This window comes from Mesoplodon densirostris, chromosome 1 (genome assembly GCF_025265405.1).
Source record: "Mesoplodon densirostris isolate mMesDen1 chromosome 1, mMesDen1 primary haplotype, whole genome shotgun sequence".
Classification (NCBI taxonomy): domain Eukaryota; kingdom Metazoa; phylum Chordata; class Mammalia; order Artiodactyla; family Ziphiidae; genus Mesoplodon; species Mesoplodon densirostris.
Window position 1 is genome coordinate 6028343 of NC_082661.1, and position 22272 is coordinate 6050614.

A 22272-nucleotide genomic window follows, 5' to 3' on the forward strand; every position below is an offset into this window, starting at 1 on the left:
AAAGATAATAATTTGCTCTCATCAAACGCAGGCCCGCCCCCTTTTTGAAAAGACCAGCAGTCCCATGACTCTGTCAGTGTTTCTCAAAGTGTGTTCCCTGGATCACCTATATCAGGGTCCCAGGGATGTTGGTTAAAATGCAGATGCCTGGACCCTACCCACAGACCTACAGAATCAAAGTCTCTGGAGCCTGAGGAACCTACAAGTGTAACATCTCAGGTGCTTCTCAGGTACCTTGGCGTTTGAGAACTGCTGCTTAAGTGCTAAGCACCAGTTACGCCTTCAGGCCCCTGAAGTGAAGATTTTGCAGGCAGTGTGCGGTGAGCAGTTCCCAGGGTTATTTTGGATGCTGTGCAGTTCACGCAAGGGTTCATTTTAAGCACGTAGGTTAATGAATGTCAACATAGAGGCTCAGGATCCTGCAGGTATTCACTAGTGCTGGATGCACTCAGTCTTCCGTGTCGCTTTCTGAGGTGCTTCATGCACACACGTAATAAAAACAAAATGAGGGCAGAGTCTTCCTCCTGGTCTCAACCTGGTTAGATGCTTTATTAAAAATCATAGCACATTGTCTTGGACACACTAGTGATTTACTGTCAGGGCATAGGATCTGCTGATTAGAAAGCAGGGTCTGTTGATAAGGAAGCATGCAACACCTTGATCATTATACTGGACAAAAACTCATGCTTATGCAACTGAGCATTGAAATGCAGGAAAATCGCATCTGTCTTGTTCCAAATCCCCACCCCCATCCCATTCTGTTATGAGATTGTCATCAGTGTGTTAGTCTGGGCAATTGTCAAGCTTGGGCATTTGATTTCCATTGTTTTCATTTCTGGACTTTGACCCCTGTGATGCCAAGCCTGAGTGAGTGACTGAATTCCAGTCTAGACCAGCAAAGATGGAAGGTTGTGCTGGGGAGTTGGGGACTGAGGGTCGGGCGGAGCTCCTTGGAATAACATTTACTGTTTCCATGGAGGAGCATGGACTCATCTCCCACGTACCTGTGCCCCCAGATCCCAGCCCTCCTCCAGAATCCCGTCTTCCCTCCTCTGTGAGGCTGTGAACCTGTATTCAGGTGCTCCTGGGCCTGGTGAAGGTGATTATCGAAATTTGGCGATCCCCATGGACACAAACACCATTAAATAAACTAAGAGCAGACACCCAGCAGAGAAAAACCAATTCCCCAGTCAGAGGAATTCTCCCAGAACGTTTAATCATTTCACAAGCAGATCTGGGTTTCCTGCCCTTCAGATGCTCAGAGGTGTTGGGTGTCAGGTGTGTGTTGAAAGGCCTTGGATGAGAAACACTTGAGCGTTAGGAACAAAGATCTCCAGCATCCTCTTGGCCCTTGAAAGAGTTCCCTGCCTGCATTACAATGAACTGCTTGAATAATTGCCATCTCTTTCCATTTGCAGGGGACTCTGGCATCTCAGAACACAAAAATGATTTCATCCATAGTCATTTCACAGCTGATTGATGAGAATAAATCAAAAGAAAATGGGGCCGAGTTGCCTGTGCCGTGTGCGTATCCCATGAAGCTATCGCTGGCTAATCGCAGCGGAGTCACTATTAACAGGGCCTTCGAGTTCCTTCCTGGTGGACTAGGAATTCAGACACAGGCTGGGGAGCGAGGGCCTGCGACAGAGCCACCGCGCAAAGAGGAGAAGCCGTGCAGTGGCTCCCAGAAGGGATTTGCTTCCATCACCATCACGGCCAGGCGCGTGGGGCCCCCTGCCAGCACTCTAGTATGGGAGGCTGTCGGGGACCCGCTCTGCATCAAGTGCAGGGCCCAGGATGCTCTGCTTGGGGACCCCTCTGCTCTGGCTGGTGGTGCCGACCCAAGTCGGCACCATGGACCTTTCACCTGTACAGAATTCTCCAGAAACAGCTCTGTAATGGGGCTGAAGGTCCCTGAAGCCCACGCACGGCTGTGTGAGGGACACGAGTACTGGATCACCAATGTGGACAACAGGGAGGACCATTTTTCTCCAAGCACCCCACGGTCACAGGAGGGGAAGAGCCCGCTGGTGTTCAGCTCCTGTGTCCATCTCAGAGTGTCTCAGCCGTGTCCAAATTCCATCTACTATCTGGACAGGTCCCTCTCTGTCCCCATTGAGCCACCTCGACTTGCTGGCCCTAAGATGCACAGATCCGTTCTGTCCCTCAACCTCAATTGCAGTTCACACAGATTGACACCAGATGGAGTAGGTGGCACAGCTAACGGAGAGCCAATAAGCAGAGCCCTGAAGCTGGAGCTCACGGAGGGAAACCAGAACCTCCTAGGCCCTCGCTGGAACCTAGGTTTGCAAGAAAGTTTCTTGAAGGACAACCCATCGTTGGGGCGGGTACATTTGGGGACCGCGGGAACCGGCATGTGTCCTTGGAGAGGCTCTCCTCCACTGGAAAATACAGATGCGGGAAGTAACCAGATCTCTGTGAGAAAAGGGAAGGAGAACCATGCAGCTCATTGTCACACCGGCGGTCACGGTCATGCCAACCAACTGTCCATTCACATCCCGGGCTGGAGTTACACGGCAGGTGAGTGACACTGCAGACCCCTCCCCACTTCAGGTAATTGGTGTGATTGCCAAGGTGCGTAGTGAGTGAGTTTCTTCTACGTAACTTATTCCAAGAAGCAGTTCTCAGTAACTGCTTCCTCTCCTCCACTCAAAGTTGACCGTTGACAGCTCCGTGTTGATGTCTGGTTTGGATAGATTTTCTTAGATGATACTTTTGTAGATTATGAAAGGCCTTCCCTCAAACTTTGGTTTCCATCAGTAGCTCCAGACCCTATATAATGAGTAGGGGACTCTACCCCAAGTGAAGTTCATTTAGGCCCTTGTCATTCCAAAACGGGATGAGAAGAGCCAAGGGCCGTCCACTCCCAGATGTTTTGTCCCTCTGGTGTGAACATCTGCACATCTGGAAGTCTCCAGAGTTCTGCACGTTTAACTTTTCAGTCGGGTAGTTGATGTTGATGGGTTGGCCTTAGAAACCTAGACCACAAAGCTCCAGAATGGAGTCTTTGTGTGTGAGGGTGTGTCTAGTAATCATGGGACAAACCTGGGACTCTCCACACCAAACAGAAGAAGCAGTAGTTTTCTGATTCTTCAGTTGTGTTTTCTGGGGCAACTCGGCTGGGATTTGATACCTTTCCGCCACTGCCAGGGCCAGGCAGAATTCCCAAGGTCAGCTGTCCTGGGTACCCTTTACCTTTCTTGGGAGATCGGGGGTAGAGGGGGGAGCAGGCCTTAGCCAGAGGCCAGACTTCTCTCCTTCCCTGTGTACACTTCCGCAAGAGATTCTGATTTATGAATTAGTGACTTTCCACTTGGGGAAAATATTCAAAAATGATAGTGGTAAAGTTGAAAATGTGGCATATGCATAATAATTTTACAGTGCAATTTTTGTCCATGAAAAGCTTTATTAATTAATAAAAATGACTAAAATATTTTAAAGCTGTAATGTGCATAGAAATGTTAAATGATGCAATTAATTTTAACAAGTGTATATATATCGAATGCTCAGAGATTTTTAAGGCAATTTGACATGGCTTTCAGACTGATTAGACTGTTGAATGCGTCTGAGTCTGGCAGACTTACTGCAAAAAGGAAAACATAAGCAGCCGTCAGTGTTGCAGAGCTGGGCCTCGCTTTGGGTTTTAAAGACATTTCTCAAGCCAGCCATTTCTTCTTCCTTGTTGACGAAGAGTCTGGAAATATACGACCTACATTGTTGTATGCTCCCCCATTGAAGCATATCCTAGTCTTTGTGCTGTGTCTCATGGTATGAAATAGTAACTTGGATTTATAACACTTTCACCAAAGGAGCCTTAAAAATCACCAGCGCCAGATCTCAAACATTCATCTCAGAGGAGAGGAGCGTGAGCAGAGAAAATCCCTACATCTTATTTTTGGTTTTGGCGCAGACAAGATTTTTGATTGTGACTTTGTGAAATGACTACTCCTATAATTGATTTTCTTAGGCAAAGAGTGCAAGTTAATTTTTACTTCCCATGGGCCGACTTCCCCCCAGAATAGCTCTAATCCCAAAGATTCACCTGTGGAGCATTTGAGTGGCTCTAAATCACATGACCTTATCCTACCATTTGAGGAAGGAGATATTTATGGTGGCCAGGTCACCTCTCTTAGAGTTGCTGATCTATTATTTTCCAGCACGTTGAAGGTGGACATGCCACACTAACTCTGATTCTGTTTCCTCATCTGGGTAACTAGAGAAGGGGTTGGATTTGATGTTCAATTTTTCAAGCTTAAGATCCCCTTAAGCTTGAAAAAATTTCCACTCTATTTTTCTGAGGTGAAATGTATAAGGAAAAGAGGTTCCAGGTGACTCTGGGTCCCTCAGTCATGAAGTTCAAAGCTATAGAACCTTGGGCTCACTTTTTAGGACACATGTGTCCATGTTTACAAATGCACACTCACACACACACATACACGCATGCACACACACATCCCTGTATGGCTGTGCTCTCTCACTTAGAAACGAATTTGCAATGGAATGCATTTCTTCCCAGGTGATAAGAAAGCACTTCTTGTCCATGCTATAGAATTCTTGTCTGAAATTTATAAGCACAACTCACAGATTCTAACTACCACAGTCTGTCCTAGTATAATCTACACAAGGCTTCAAGCTCTCTGACCTTCAGTCTTGACAAAGCTTTTAAACCTTAATGCGAGTGCCTTCCGACAGTGGCGATGCTCATTAAAACTCCAATGAACTGTTTGTATTTGCTCATCTGAAACTGGAGTCTTGTCTGAGACATTCTTGACAGCTTCCTGTGGCTACATGTGCTGTTAGTGGTCATCACACTTTATAGTTACTGAATCTGATTCTTTGTATCTGAAAGATTCCAAAATACAGAATGAGCAGTATCCTTACTAGCCAACTTACATTCAGCTGCAAGGTAGGTGCAGCCTGGGAGATTCTACAAATGGAGGCAAAGTAATTTTAGCTCTAGTCATTGGGTCATCAGACAGACAGTCCTATAAATTGTATTGTTGAATGAGCCTCCAGGACACGCACCCAGAAAGATCGCTAAGATTAGGGAAAATGGGATGCCATCAAATGCTTTGTGCAGTGCAGATTGGCCGTGTCTGCTGGGAATTAACATTTTTAACAGAACCAGGGGTACCTGTTCTTTTTTCAGAGGTAGAGGGCTTGTGAATTGGTTCCCTCTTTGTTCATTTCCTTGGTCCTTGTAAGTTTGTTACTTACGTCTCCACTGTTAGAAGCATCCTGCTAGCACCTGCTAGATGGACATTGTACAAATCCCTGCCTCTGTTGTAAGGAATAATGTCACCATCACCATCATCATCATTATCATCATCCTATCAATACCCACAACATTTACTGTGGAAATCCTAGATGCCAAGCCCTGGGCTACTTCCATTGTATTTATTACTTTGAATCATTCAAACCATTCTGTAAAGAGAATGTCATGATTCCTATTTTGCCAACAAGACAAATGGGGCTTGAAGACTAAATAACTTGCCCAAGCCCACCTGGCCATGAAGTGCCAGAGCTGAGAACAATCGTGTGTGTTTGGCTCGCACTGTGCCATCCTCAGTGACAGCCCAAAGTAGAGCAGTTAGGATGGTGGGGACGCTGTCAATGGTGGGCCCCATCTCCACTATCACTGTCAAAGGTGATGTTCAAAGACTGCTCATAGACATATAAATAATACCCACATTTGGCGCCCAGTTACCGTGGGTAAAATCTATTAGGAGAGTAAGCTACACAGTTAATTTCTAACTAAATGTAACAAGCCATGCCATTTGAGATTTAAAACTTATTGGCCCAGAAATCCCTCCCAGCCTGAAATCTGTTCTCCTGGTGTTCTATGGGACGTACAGTGTTGATCTGAATGTTTCTCTCCTCACTGGGTGTTGCATGCCGAAACCAGTATTTTTTTTTTAAATAATAAATTTATTTATTTAGTTATTTTTGGCTGCGTTGGGTCTTCATTGCTGCACAGGCTTTCTCTAGTTACGGTGAGCGGGGGCTACTCTTTGTTGCGGAGCACGGGCTCTAGGCATGCGGGCTTCAATAGTTGAGGCACATGGCCTCAGTAGTTGTGGATTGTGGACTCTAGAGCGCAGGCTCAGTAGTTGTGGTTCACGGGCTTAGTTGCTCCGTGGCATGTGGGATCTTCCCGGACCAGGGCTCGAACCAGTGTCTCCTGCATTGGCAGGCGGATTCTTAACCACTGCATCACCAGGGAAGTCCTGCTAAACCAGTATCGACTTCAATGCGTTACTTACCGCCAGTTTAATTTCCTATTTGTGGCCAAGATCTGAAGCTTTCCCCTGTTCCTAAGACAACCAAGTAGATAGAGCAAAACCACCTGATTTTGTTAGATGCTTTTGGAGAAGACCCTGCTGAATGCACTGTTTGCCCACATCTGCCCCAGACACCAATGTTCTATGTGGACCCTCTGTCTTAGAATTGCTCTGGTGTCGTTGGTCTGGGAAGACCCCAGTGGAGTTTAGTATCACTAGTGGCCAAAGATGGGAATGACTGGAGAGGAAGACATCCCTGCCAGTTCATGGAAGGAATGCCGTGTTTACTAGTGTTCTGACGCAATAATCTAACACATTAGTGGTGAGTGAGGTTTATTTCATGAAGAAAGCACTTACACCACTCAAGGGAAGCCTACATGACACTGCACGTATACATGCCAAGTCTACCAGAGAAGCCTGCATTACACTCAGTTCCCCAAGCCCATGAAGATTTCTTGCTAGAGATGCCAGAAGACATTTGAGGAGGAACCCTTCTTTTACATCTGTGCTTTTTCTTTAATGATTAAGAACTGGGGTTGGCAAACTTTTTTTTTTTTTTGGAAAGGGCCCGGTAGCAATTAAGTTAGGCTTTGCAGGCCATGTGGTCTCTCTAGGAACTACTCAACGCTGCCATTGTAGAAGGAACGCAGCCAAAGACAACGCATAAATAAATGAGCATGGTTCTGTTCCAATAAAACTTTATTTACAAAACAGGCAGTGGGCCAGATTTGGCCCGCCAGCTGTAATTTGCCTGCTCCTATCGTCTGTCCTCCAAGACAAAGTTTACCCTGTTTGCCTATGTTCCACGTTGGAGTCTCTGGAAATCCAGCTCTGAGATGGAGATGAATGGACGTTTAATGGGCATTTATTGTGCTGTGAGAATGGCACTTGTGGATGGGGAGGGAAGTAGGTATGGGCAGAGAACATGAGTGTTCTGTGATGCAGTCATAATGAATGTCTTAGAGGGCTCTGAATTTAGGGTGGCCCTTCAGAGTTATTCTGACTGGGGGCAAGGAGGCTGGCCTTTCTAGCCCTGGGAAGGGGATATAAAGGGTGAGCCTTCCGGTTGCCAGAGCTGGGCTGGATTTCTGAGGACCGTCTTCCTGCAGGACTTCAAGCAACTGGGGGCAGGTGGGCGGGCGGCTACATCCTTTACTCCCAAGGGGATCTGAGTGCATCACACTCGGCTCTTCTGCCGTTTAATCTACTCTCTCCACTCTGTGGCCTCATAGTTCTCTAAAACAAGTCAAGGATCTTGCAAGGCTGAACCTGGGGTGGTGGGGTGTGGACCTTAGCACCTGTGTGCAGAGAATTCTGCTCTCCCACCCTGGATGATTTTCAGGTTTGTTTGTTTGTTTGTTTCTTAATAGGCACTCCACAAATCTAAGCTCTTTTGATTCCTCTGGCTTGTGCACTCTTCACTGCCCCACTCCCCAAAGGCACCCGTTTCTCTTTCTGCCTGCTCTGCCTTCGCCCTGCTATTCTCTTTTTTTTTTTTTTGCAGTACACGGGCCTCTCACTGCTGTGGCCTCTCCCGTTGTGGAGCACAGGCTCCAGACGTGCAGGCTCAGCGGCCATGGCTCACGGGCCCAGCCCCTCCGCGGCATGTGGGATCTTCCCACAGCGGGGCACGAACCCGTGTCCCCTGCATCGGCAGGCAGACTCCCAACCACTGCGCCACCAGGGAAGCCCTGCTATTCCCTTTGCCTAGGAAAGCCCCCTTCTCTCTTCAGCAGGTGCTGTTTTCTTGGAGTGTTGGTTCCTCTGGGAAGGCTCTCACACTTCCTGACTGGTCCTACCCTTGACGTTTAATCATTCACTCAACAAATGTAGATTGAGCAATGGCGTGGGAGCAGTGGCTTGGAACAGGGTGGCAGTGGTGCTGAGAAGTGGTCAGATTCGGGGGCTGTTTGGAGGGTAAAGCCCACGTGGTTGCCAATGATCATATGGGTTGGCAGTGCCCATGGTGACCGTAAGTGCCCGCAGGGTATATCTAACCCTCCGCAGGTCCCTGAGGCCACTCGCCTCTCAGTAATTCCCAACCAGAGGGGGACATTTCCACCCCCTGCCAGTGCCTGGCCAGCACTCACACCAGGACTGCATGCTCTTCTGCTGCGGGAGTGGTTTTGAGGACGAGGCGAACAGTCTCAGGACGGTGCCTTCTTACTGGGAATTTGTTAAGAAGACAATTGGGTAGAATGAGTGTGTGTGTTTTGTTTTATCATTAATAGCAAGAGACGCAAGGGAGTGTTAGAATCAGCTGGCAAATGGACAGTGAAATGGGACCCCTGGCACGCAGCAACAGCTGAGAGCAGGGATGAGCAAACCTCAGCCCAGGGATTTACCGCCTGTTCTTGTAAATCAAGCTTCATTGGAACACAGCCGTGCTTGTTCATCCACACGCTGTTCTGTGGCTGCTTTTGCGCCGCACAGTGAGTTGAGGAGTCAGGACAGAGACCGTGTGACCCACAAAGCCTGCAGTATTTACTACCTGAGCCTTTACAGAACAGGTGTGCCAGCCCTGCTCAAGGGCGAGCTCCAGGTGACTTTGGGCAGGTCTCTTCCCCCCATGGTCTCCACTTCTTCCTCTGTGGAGTGAGAGATGTAAACCAGATTCTCTCTTCAACTCTCCTCTCCTAGTCCATTAATGTATTCACTTTTCTGGCTCTGGTTCTCTGTCACAATGGCTGTGTAGACAAGTCCAATTTTCAGGTAGGAGAGATGCTCAGAGTCCAGGGGCAAAGCTCTCTCCCCCTCGACCCCCATCACACTGTTTACTCTGGGTTCTCCTCTGCCTTTTCTCACCAGTCCCTTCCTGGCTTCCTCGGATTCTTTCTTCCCCCTCCCCAGATGCAGGTGCTCACTAAGGTTCATCCTTGGCACGTGGCTCTCCTGCCTCTTTTCACGTCAGCAGAAAGATCAGGCCTTTCTGTGCCTTCCACCACCCTCAGTAAGTGGTTGGGGCATGTGCCCAACCCTGGCACCTCCTGCTCATGCCAGACCAGAGTCCCATCTAGAGAGCCTTCCCTCAATCACGTGACATTTATTGTGGCAGCCATGGTTACCAGGCCCTGGGTGAGCCTTTGGTTCCATGGAGCTGAAACGAAGCCCAGGTATGGTCTCCCCACCATGCAGGTTACAGTCTGGTGGGGACACAGACGTCCAACTGAGACCCCTAAATACGCATGTCATTATAGATTGTGGTCCGTGCTCTAAGGGTAGGAGAGGACCGAGAGAGAGCTTAACAAGGGAGGCTTCATTTAGAAGAGGGAGTTGGTCAAGAAAATATTTCTGAGGGAGGAACTTTTATTTTATTTTTAAAATTTTCATTGGAGTATAGTTGATTTACAATGTTGTGTTAGTTTCAGGTGCACAGCAAAGTGATTCGGTTATATTAATACATATATTCATGCTTTTTCAGATTCTTTTCCTGTATAGGTTATTACAAAATACTGAGTAGAGTTCCCTGTGCTATACAACTAGTCCTTGTTGGTTATCTATTTTATATGTAGTAGTGTGTGTATGTGATTCTCAGAGCATAGAAGTACAGGGACCAGCATGTGTCAAGGTTTTGAGGCAGAGATGAGCTTGGCATTTTGGAGGAGCTGAGAAGGCCAGTGTGTCTGCAACATAGCAAGTAGTGCCATGAGGCTGAAGCTCGAAGCTGAAGAGGTGAGCTCGGGAAATGGTTTGGGTTGGGGCTTTGAGACCAGAATAAGGATTTACAGTTTTCTCCTAACAGCAGTGAGATGCTATGATATAGTGTATGCTTTAAGAAGATCACTCTTACTCATTGGAAGGTGAGGGATGGAAAGGGGGGAGATTATTGCCATGGAGTAGGTGAGAATCATACTGGAGGCCTGAGAGGAGGGAAAAAGAGCCTGATGGTGGAATTCACAAGTCTCGAGTGTCAACGAGGTCATGGGGGAAGTGGGGGGATGGCAAGGTTGACATCTGACTTTCTGGCTTGGGCACTGGGAGCTTTGGGGGCTTTTATAAAAGACTTCATGTTTTTAGAGCAGTTTTAGGTTCGCAGCAAAGTTGAGGGGAAAGTATAGAGGTTCCCCATATACCCCACCTGCACACATTTACAGCCTCTCCTACTATCAGCAATCCCACCAGAGTGGCGTATTTGTTACAACTGATGAACCTACGCTGACACGTCATTATCACCCAAAGTCGATAGTTTTCATTAGGGTTCACTCGTGGTGTTGTACCTTCTATGGGTTCAGGAAAATGTATAATGACATGTATCCACAATTATAGTATCATATAGAGTCTCACTGCCCTAAAAATCCTCTGTGCTCCCTCTATTCATCCCTCCCCACCCAAACTCTGGCAACCACTGATCCTTTTACTGACTCTATAGTTTCACCTTTTCCAGAATGTTATATACTTGGAATCATACAATATGTAGACTTTTCAAACGCTTCCTTCACTTACTAATTTGCATTTAAATTTCTTCCATGTCTTTCCATTGTGTGACAGCTCATTTCAAGCACTGAATAATATTCCATTGTCTGGATGTACCTAATTTTATTAATCCATTGACCTAAACAAGGATGTCGTGATTGCGTCCAAGTTTTGGCAATTATTAATAAAGCTGCTATAAACATCATGTGCAGTTTTTTTGTGTGGACATAAGTTTTTAGCTCCTTTGGGTAAATACCAAGGAATGTCATTGCTGGATTATAAGGTAAGAGTATGTTTGGTTTAGTAAGAACCTGACAAACTGTCTTCCAAAGTGGCTGCACCATTTTGCATTCCCACCAGTGACGAATGAGAGTTCCTGTTGCTCCACATCCTTGCCAGCATTTGGTAGTGTCAGTGTTCTGGATTTCGGCTATTCTAATAGTTACCTAGTGTATCTTGTTGTTTTAACTTGCATTTCCCTGATGACATATTGTGAGGAGCATCTTTTCATTTGCTTATTTGCCATCTGTATATCTTCTTTGGTGAGCTATCTGTAAAGGGCTTTGGCCTATTTTTTATTTGAGTTGTTTATTTTCTTACTGTTGAATTTTAAGAGTCCTTCATATATTGTGAATAACAGGGGAGAAGGTTTATATTCAGGTAGGGAAGATGTGGGGAGCGGTGGAGAAGATCCCAGGTGCCATGAGGACAGGTTATGTTTGAAGTGTCAGTGGGACAGGCAGGTGCAGATGGGAAGCTGGGAGTTGGACCCATGAATCTGGAGCCCAAAACAAAGCTCTAGGATAGAGTTATGGTTTGGGGAATGTTATTCCTAGAGTTGGTGTTTTATGCCACGGAAATATTTGAGAACACCTAGGCAATGAGAAGGACAGGAAGTGACAAGGGCCTGGGAATGCTGGCATTTAGAGGTCTGGCAGGAGCAACTGTGTTTCAACTCAGTACCAGGACTGCAACCACCAAGGCCCCTGCTCTTGTTTCTAACATTTTACTGTGTGTCCTGCGCTGTTCCATGTACTCCATGGGTTTTAATTCATTTACTCCTCAGTAAAAGTCCATAGGAAATGTACGTTATTTACGTTCGTTTTCCAGGCATACACAGCTAGTTGGGTGGGGGGGGGCAGACTCCAGGCTCATGCATCTGGCTGTGTTCCACGGCCTTCCAATGGTACCTCCCAGGCCACTGTTGTCACTTTTCGGCTCAGATTTTCTCCTGCTCTTAGTAACAGTTCCCTTACCTCCTGGATCCCAGGCTCACAAGTTGGAGTCATCTTTGAACGCTTCCTTCCTCTCCCTTGCTGCTACATCAAATCATTGGCAAGGTGGAAAGTCTCTCATGCCCATCCCTTCTTTCCCATGTCTACAGCCTCTATCCTCACTCAGGCCTTTATTACCTTCATGAAATTTCTATGCCCAAGTAGATTTATGTTCCTGACTATAAAATTAATACATTATAGGCAACCGAGAATGATAGAAAGCTCAGTCCCTTTTAAATAATCACGGTTTATATTTTGGTATATTTTCTTCCATTCTCTTTCTATGCATGTCTATTTTTTTCTTACAAGTAGCTGAGATCCTCCTGCATATGTAATTTCCCTCTGGGTCTCTGCCACCTAGTGCTATATCATAAATTTTTCCTGATATTAACAGTACTTTACAAAGATAACTTTTATGGACTATGAAACGGTGTGTTTTATGGATATATTGTAGTTTAACTGTTTCTTCATTGTTGGTCCTTAAAGTAGTTATTTGTTTTTCACTTTTGGGAATCATATTAATGTGAACACTGGGCATATGAGGCTTTTCTGTATACTGGATTATTTCCTTTTGAAAAAACAAAAACCCTTGAAATGGAATGTATCGAAAATGGAATGTATCTAAATCAGAGAGCATCAGCCTTTTTAAGGTTCTTGACACACATGCCAAATTAGACTTCAGGAGAAATCTAGGTGAAGGGCCTTTCTGTATGTGCTGGGCCAAGATTAGGTATTAGTTTGTAAATGTTCCCAAATTTCCAGATGAAAAATACTGCTCTGTTGTAGTTTGAGCTGGCATCTCTTTGGTTGCTAGTAAAAGGGAACATTTTGCTTCATGGTTCCTGCCTCTCACCTTGACCTTGGCCCCCTCACCCCAGTGTTGCCTTCCCTCTCTAGGTCTTGGCAGGATCAACATTTGGAGCCAGATGATTCCCTGTGTGAGGGCTCTCTGTGCACCATAGGATGTTTAACAGCATCCCTAGCCTCTGCCCGTGAGATGCCAATAGCCCTCCCTCCCGGTTGTGACAAACACCGACCTCTCCAGACATTATCTGGATTTGGGGAGAGATGACAAAATCATCTTGGTTGAGAACCACTGGCCTGCACTGTGCCCTAACCTCCCTATAGTCCACTGTTACTGTGGACCACCTGCTTGTCAATTCTCATCACTCAGCGGACTGTGACGTACGTAGCCTCAGTGCATCTTCCCAGTTCCATCTCTCAAGCACTTGACTCCCAAGAATATTATTGCCTTTCAATGTGACATACTTGCTATGTCGTGGGGGCCATTTTTCTTCTTCTAGACTGCACTGACCTGGAGGTCAGGATCCAAGTCTGAGTCAGTGGCAATGAGCTCTCCACGCCCAGCAGTGAGCCATGGAGCACAGCACACTTGCTCAGGACCTGGGTGCTGGGCAGAGGACAGGTCATTCTGATGACCCAACAAAGCCTTGCTGATGTCAGGGTCACTTAAAAGCTCACTCCCTTTCCTTCTTCAAACCACCTCTCCCCATGGCATCCAAAACATCTCTGGCCAGGAAAGGGTGGGGAGCCACATCCAGAGGTAGGTTGTGAAAAGTAAAGTGAAGTCTATAGCATCCCCACTTCTTTTTAAAATGGAGGGAAGAAAGTCTCAAAATATTGTGTCTCTCCAAGTACTTAGTAAGAATAATCAAGTTTTGTCAAGGAAGAACTTTATTATCCTGCAGATGGTCAAATTTAATGTAAAAGACAGAAAAGGCATGAACAATGTTACAAAAATATTTTGAAGGGTTTTTTTGGGGGGGAGATTTTTTCTAGTCACTAGTTTTCCATGTTAGGTTGGAGCCACATGAAGGCATTACTGTGGATGAAGTACCACAGTTCACATAAGGGGCATTCTAGCGATCTTACATTGTTCATGGCTGTTATCAGAGAGTGTGAAAAAGGTGTTCGTAACCAGGGGAGGGCGTCAGACACATTAGGGATGCTTTTTCAAACTGCCTATATTAGACCCTATTCTGGAATCTGAGTCAGTGCCTCCCTGCTTAAGAGCTCTGTCCTGGAGGATGTAAGGAAGGGAAAATAATTTTCCTTCCACCCTTCCAAGTTCTCTCTGGGGCACCTATAACAAAAGACAGATTAACAAGAGAAAAACAAAGAGAAGTTTATTAACATGTATTCCTCATATGTACATGGGAGAAAACCAGAAGAAAATGAGTAGCTCAAAGCAGTGGTTTAGAACTCTGGCTTATATAGCATCTTCAACAAAGAACAGTGATTTTGTGGAGAAATGAAAAGACAAAGGAGAGCAGTTTTAGGCTTCCAAGGTTGTCAAAGTGGAAGAGTAAATATATGGGAGGAAACTAATGGTAGATAAAGGCTAGTTAGTGAAGTTTGTTATGTTGACTCCTCTGGTGTCTTCTTCCTCAGTTGCCTTCAGCTCAAAGGGGGTGGCATGTTCTGCTACTCTTCAAGGACAGCTCTTCCCTGCAGGTCAGCATGTCCTCTTTACTGTGCATCCTAATTCTCACTACTTAGGGGTAATTGTCAGACTGTTCAAAGTTGAAGTCACCAAGAAGTCCTGAGGGCAGGAGCGCAGCATAGGTATTCTCTTTGCAGGGAACACAGCCTTTGTCATGCCACTTGCGGTTAGAACCGGCTCCCTCAAATGCCTGCTCTTTCCCACTCTGATTTTTGTGATAAGTGCCCCGAAGGAACACTCAAGCACATAGTCTAGGTGAGGAGTGTATAAGTTGGCCCAGTAGGTGGTGGTTGTCTGTAGAATCAGAAGTTAAAGACAAACGCTACAAAAATTCAGATTTTAAAAGATCAGTTTCTCAATTAGTTGAAGCATTGCATACAAGGACTGCGCCATTCTGGTCTTCTGTAGAGCTACCTTTGTTTTCATTGTGTTTTGGTCTTGTGTCATAAGCCTACATTAAGGATGGGGTCATTCGTATTATACAGACCATTGACGTGGGCCCCGCAGGGAAAAAAATCTCCACTCTCCCTCTTCGAGAGTTGTGCATCTCCTGAGCAACTCTGATTTTTAACCTCTCAGAGCGTTTAACCCTTGCAGCTCCTAATGTTTCTCCTTCAACATTATCTGTTAGACAATTCAGAGGCAACTTTGGGGCCCATCTCTTGGAAATATGCAGAATATTATGGTGATATTTGGTGCTCTGGCTTTGTGTTGTCTTTCCCATGTATAAATTTATAAGTTGGCTGAAATGAAGGGAAAAAGTATAGAGTTTTACTTAAAATCTGCTCCCTCCTTGGGCAGGGGGCTGAAGTGAAGGGCCAGGCTTGCAGTTGAATGAGGTGATATGGAATCTTTGGTGTCTATTCAGCAGAAAAATGGCTCTGGTGTTTTAAGAAGATAGAGGCTTATCCATTTTTGAGTATAGGTGGACAATATTTAGGTGATTTTGTTCAGATGGCCTATGTAGATAGTGAACAAATGACTTTGAGGTCCTGTGGCATCCTGTCTTGCACCCTTACAAATACACGTGTGTGTGCAAGACCAAGTGACCCACTTCAGTTCAGAAACGGTAGCAAAGGAGCTGTGAAGAATGGAGCATCAGAGCCCAGGCAGCAGGCTTTGGGAGAGGTGGTCCAGGAAACGTACGGAGCATCACAGTGTTGTGCATTTGGGAGACAGAGCTGAGGGAGACATTGGGGAGAATTTGTGATGATGTGATTGGTTGTCGCAAAGCCTGTCGTGATGCTCTCCACCCCAAGGTCTACCTTGGCTGTTGGCACTGCCGGTTGAACTGTGGTTTCTCTCCAGGTCTAAAATCATACATGAAAATGCTCCTTAGAATAGGGAGTAAATGTAATCAGTTTCTTCTTCAATTCCATTGCTTTTGTAATGTTTTTTCCCCCTCTTATTGAAAAAGTAAAACATGTGCATTGTAAAAATTAAAATGTAGATAAGCAAAAAGAGGAAAAGAAAAACCAGCCATAATCCTACTATCCACAGGTAACATCACTGTTAATGTTTCAGTGGATCTTCCCAAGTAGATTACTTGGATCCTCTCATGTATGAAACAATATTTTAGTTTTTAATTTCTCTTTCCTTTTCTTAACAAACAGAGGATCATGTAAAAGCATCATTAGAGGTTGCTTTTTCTTAACAATAGATTGTCAACTTCCCTTTCATGTCCTACATATTCCCCTATTAATCATTTCACAGCTACTTAGGCTTCTGTTATAAAGATTTACCTAAGCTATTTTTTGAAAATCTTCCTGTTAAATAGATTGTTTCCATTTTTGCATTTTTATAACAATGTGTTGATAAATGTCCTCATAGAGAAATCTTTCTGGGCATTTCATGTGATTTATTTAAGCCACATTCGTAGAATTTCTGGGTCCAAGGAGAGGCACAATTTTAAGGCTTTTTAGTATAGATTTCCAAATGATACTCTGTAACAGTTGTATCAAACTAGACTATCAATACCTAAATAGTGGCTGCCTTGAGCATGCAGAAGCATGCTTGAGTATTGACATTACAAAAACTTCCATGTGATTTTGATAAGTGAAAAATATAATATTTATGATATATTAATTTGTATTTTTTTGATGGAGAAGTTGAACTTTCTCATGTGTTTGTTATACATCTATACTTCTTCTTTTGTAAATTTCCTCTATTTATTTTTTTGGCCTTTTTTCTTTAGTCTTTTTTCTTTTGAATTTTATTTATGTTAAAAATATCCCTTTGTATTTATATTTTAATGTTTACCGTACTTTTTTTTTTTTTTTTTTTTTTTTTTTGCGGTACGCGGGCCTCTCACTGTTGTGGCCTCTCCCGTTGTGGAGCACAGGCTCCGAATGCGCAGGCTCAGCGGCCATGGCTCACGGGCCCATCCGCTCCGCGGCACGTGGGATCTTCCCAGACCGGGGCACGAACCCGTGTCCCCTGAATCGGCAGGCGGACTTTCAACCACTGCCACGCCGCGCCACCAGAGAAGCCCTATCATACTTTTTTAAATTTTGGATTTTGAAATCATTTTAGATTAACAGGAGAGTTACAAAGGTGGTACAGAGAGTTCCTGAGTATCCTGTATATATAGCTTCTCCTTATCGTCACAGTACTTCTATCCAAGCCAGAGTTTCTCAGCCTTGGCACTACCCGCGTGTCGGGGATGACTCTCGGTTGTGGAGGGCTGTCGTGTGTCTTGTAGGATGCTTAGGAGCATCTCTGGCCTCTACCCATGAAATGCTAGTAACACCTCCCCCTTTCTCCCTTTATAAACAACAATGCCTCTAGACATTGCCAAATGTTCCCTGGGGAGCAAAATCACTCACATTTTGAGAATCACTGGTCTGAACTAAGCAATTAATATTGCTACTGTATTATTAACTAAACGACAGACTTTATTCAGAGTTCACCAATTTTTCCACTAATGTCCTTTTTTCTGTTCCAGAATCCCATCCAAGGATACCACATGGAATTTAGTCATCATGTCTGTTTATGGTAATTTTTGACATTCAGATGTTTTTATTATCTTCTTTGTCCTTGTCCTTTTGTTTTCACTGACAGGTTTAGAATGGCCTTTTCTGGCCTACATTCCTCTCTAGCTCCTTTATTTAAATCTGTAATCCCTCTGGATATATTTCCTCAGATGGTGTAAGGTTGGGATCTATTTTACATAAATGGTTTGCCAGTTGTCTATGGACTATTGACGGGGTAATCCATTATTTCTTTACTGGTCGGAAATGCCGATCATGTATATATTTTGTGTTTATACAAGGATTTCCTGACTTATGCAGTTGTTTTCTTCTAGAAATTTTCATGCCACTTGAATATTATATGACTTATAAAAGCTATCCTGTTACTCTCTATGGATTTAAAAGATGGGGAATCTTTCAGATACTCCTAAGTGTAAAATGTTGGCATTTGATATATTGCATTACTGCACGATTCAGGTGGTGAGAGACTCTGGCTACCGTTACACATTTTCCAAATTTTAATTTTATATTTCAAAAAGACCTTCTCAATCTGATCCTATACTCTGCTTTTTGTTTTTGATTAGCTATATTGAGGTATAATTTACTTACATTAAATTGCACACATTTAATGTATATAAGCCCATGTAACCAATACCACAATGATATACAGAGTATTTCTATCGCCTCAGAGAAACATTTGGCTCCTTTTCCGTCAATTTACTCCCTCCTCCAGCCTCAGGAAATCACTGATGTTTTTTCTGTTGTTATTCTAGAATTTATACATATTAAGGCAACTTGGGCTTTCTTTGTATAAGGTTTCTTTCACTCAGACTAATGCCTTTGAAATTCTTCCATGTCACTGCATCTATCTCTAATTTCTCTCCACAAAGTTTTGTAGTTTTCATTATAAAGATCTTTCACATGTTTTGTTAAATATATCCTTATTTATTTCATATTCCGAATGCTGCTGTAAATGCATGACACTGATCTTTACAAATTTAATTTCCAACTTTTTTTAGTTACACATAGAAATATAGATAATTGATATCTGTATAGTGACCTTGAATCCTGCAACCTTGCTAAAAGCACTTAGTTGTAGTAGTGGGGTTTTTTTTTGTAGATTCCTTAGGATTTTCTATGTACTCGATGATATTATGTATGAACAAAGTTTTACTTATTCTTTTTCCGTCTTGATTCCTTTAATTTGCTTTTTTCTTGCCTTATTGCACCAGGTAAGACACAGTAAAATGTTGAATAGAAGTGATGAAAGTGAGCATCTTTGACTTATTCCCTGGTTAGCTCTAAGGACTTAACAGAGATAGATAGATACATACATACATAGATTTCATCTACCAGGTTCCTTCTATTCCTAATTTATTCTCTTTCTTTTTTCATTCTGATAAACATACATAACGTGGCATTTGCCACCTTAATCATCTTTCTGTGCTCAGTTCTGTGGCATTAAGTATATTCACTTTGTTTTGCAACCATCACAACCATTCATCCACAGAAATGTTTTCATCTTGCAAAAATGAAACTCCATACCCATTAACCATTAATTACATCCCCCTACTCCACAGTCCTTGGTAACCACCATTCTACTTTGCTTCTATGAATTTGCCTATTCTAGGCACCATATATAAGAATCATACAGTATTTGTCCTTTTGTGATGGCTTATTTCACTTAGCATAATGTCCTCAGGGTTTATCCATGTTGTCTCATGTATCAGAATTTCTGTCTTTGTTAAGGCTGAATAATATTCTGTTGTACAGATAATGCCACACTGTGTTTATCCCATTCATCTGTTGATGGACACTTGGATTGCTTCCACCTTTTGGCCGTTGTGAATAATGCTGCTATGGACATAGGTGTAAAAATGTTTGTTTCTGCTTTTAATTCTTTGGGTATCTACCCAGAAGAAGAATTGCTGGATAATGTATAATTCTATGCTTAATTTTCTGAGGGACCTCCATACTGTTTTCCACAACAGTTGCACCATTTCACATTCTCACAAGGCTGCCAGTTTCTCCACATCCTTGCCAACACTTGTTGTTTTCTGTTTTTTTTTCTATAATAGCTATCCTAATGGGTGTAAAGTGGTATCTCATTGTGGTTTTGATTTGCATTTCCCTAATGATTCCCTAGTGATGTTGAACATCTTTTTATGTGCATATTGACCATGTGTATATCTTCTTTGGAGAAGTGTCTATTCAAATCCTTTGCCAATTTATGTTCAGATTCTTTTGTTGTTTGTTTCTATTCCTAATGTGGTGAAAGCTTTTATCATGCACGGATGTTGAATACTGAAATACTTTTAATGCACCTATTGGGATAATAATAGAGTTTTTCTCCTTCATTTTATAAGTATGGGGAATTACATGGATTTTCGTATGTTAAATTAACTATTTATTTCTAGGTTAAAATCTATTTAGTCATGATGCATTATACTTTTAAAAAATAAACATATTGCTGGATTCTATTTGCTAATCTTTTTAGGAATTTTTTTTTTCATCTATGTTCTTTAAGAATGTTGGCATGTCATTTTCCTTTTTGAAATGTTTTTGGTTTTGATATCAGGAAAATACCAGCTTTATATAATAAACTGGGAAGTGTTCTCTTTCTGAAAAAGATTTTGGAAGATTAACATTATTTCTTGAGTGTTTTATAGAAATCACCAGTGAAATCATGTTGGCTTGAAGTTTACCTTGAGGGAAAGTTTTAATTATGAATTCAATTTTTTAAAATTGTTATATGACTAGTCAGGGTTGCTACAACTTCTTGAGTCTGGTAATTTTTAAATTTACCTTCTTTCAAGGAATTTACCATTTCATCAAAGTTGTTGAAATTATTGCCGTAAAGTTGTTCATAATATTTTCTTATTATCCTGGGTCGTGTAGTGATGTCCTCACTTTTATTCCTGATACTGGTAATTTGTGTCTTCTCTTTTTATCAGTCTAGCTAGAGCTTTATCCATGTTATTGATTTTTTTCCCAAAGCTCTATTGATTTTTCTCTATTGTTTGTTGATTTTCTATTACATTGATTCTGCTTTTAGCTTTATTATTTCCATTTCTATTTACTCTCTCCTAAATTTCCTCCTCTTCTTCTTCTTTTTAATTTTTTAGCTTAAGGGGGAAGCTTAGACCAAATGCTCATATCAAATGCTTTTGTATAATCAGTTCAAGATATAAATTTCCTCCTAATTTTGAAATGTATTTTTTCATTTTCATTCAGTTCCAGATATTTTCTGTGTATACTACAATATCACTTTGTTTTAATTGTAACTTCGTAGTAAGCTTTAATATCTGACAGGGAAAGATTAGATTACAACCATTCTTCTTTTTTGGTTTGTTTGTTTGTTTTTGCAAAATTTTATTAGCTATCTTATGTATTTATTTTAACTAGGAAATCCAGACCATTTATACTCTTTTTTTTTTTTTTTTTTTTTTTGCGATACGCGGGCCTCTCACTGTTGTGGCCTCTCCCGTTGTGGAGCACAGTCTCCGGACACGCAGGCTCAGCGGCCATGGCTCACGGGCCCAGCCGCTCCGCGGCATGTGGGATCCTCCCAGACCGGGGCACGAACCAGCGTCCCCTGCATCGGCAGGCAGACTCTCAACCACTGCGCCACCAGGGAAGCCCTATACTCATTTTTATTATTGATATATATGGATTTACTTCTATCATATTATTTAGGTTTTCTGTTTGTCCTACCTTTCTATCTTTTTAATAGCCTTGTATTCAATTAATTTTTTTCTCCTTCTATTTTTTCCTCTGCTAGTTGGAAGTTATACTATTTATTTTTATCATTTCAGTCACAGTTTAACATGTGAACTTAACAAAGCCAAAAGGTGATCAGTATTTTTAGTCATGTCTCAAACAACTTATTAACTTAGAGCTCTTTAGCTACGATCACTCAAGATACGTTACTGCTATTATATGTTTTGGTTCTGTCTTGTTTTGTTTCTGTGATTCCTCCAAATGGACTGTTACTTTTATAAAATCAGTGTTTAGATTTACCTTATGTTTTCCATTTTTGTGCTCGCCATTTCTTTAAGAATGTTAGATCTTCTCTGTTGATAGCAGTTTTCGTCTTTCTAAAGTACATGGTTTAGATGTTCCTTTTGGTGATGCATCAAGTGAAGGGACTTTTGGTGGTAAACTCTCCCAGGTTTGTCTGGGAGTTGGGAAAGGTGGGAATTCTAAAAACATCTTCATTTCACTGTGTTCTTGAAAGAAGACTGCAGGGTATACAATTCTATGTTTACAATTATTTCCCCTCCGTCCTTTGAAAATATTATCCCAGTGCCTTAGGCATCTGCTGTTGCTATAGAGAAGGCAACTCTAAGTCTAATCATCATAGCTGCCTACCTTTTCTTTGAGCTGTTTGGAAGGTCTCCTTGTGATTGGTGTTATGCTTCATTATGGTGTTTCTAGATATGGATTTCTTTTTGGTTATTTTCAGAATTGTGCTTCATGAATCTGATGGTTCTTTTTCATAGTTCTGGAAATTTGCCAGCCATTTCTTTATTTCCTCTCCTTCATTTGCTCTATTATCTCCTTTCAATTCTGATCAGGTGTATCTCCTACTGTCCTACTCCATCCTCCTTTCTCCTAGCCTGTCTTTTCACACTTTCTGTTTGACTCTCTATGACACATTCAGTAAACGTTTTTAGGTTTGTATTCTACTTCACTCATTCTACTTTCAGCTGTACCTACATTCATCAGAGTTTTAAATCTCAATTGCTGTATTTTTAAAATTTATTTTTAGGAGTGTGTTTTAGTTTTTTTTGAAATCACTCTGGTGAGTTTTGTAGTCTCTTGTTCTTCATAATTTTGGTTAATTCTTT

At 42.7% G+C, this 22272-nt stretch overlaps 1 protein-coding gene across 3 annotated transcripts in view; it reads left to right on the top strand.

The window, feature by feature from the left end:
* C1H10orf90 (chromosome 1 C10orf90 homolog) overlaps positions 1–22272 on the top strand; it is a 235573-nt gene that overhangs the window by 157458 nt on the left and 55843 nt on the right. For all 3 annotated transcript variants that reach the window (XM_060095879.1, XM_060095956.1, XM_060096032.1), the window contains one exon: positions 1419–2541. In XM_060095879.1, the coding sequence (XP_059951862.1) occupies positions 1419–2541 (1123 nt within the window). The remainder of the gene's footprint in view (positions 1–1418; positions 2542–22272) is intronic.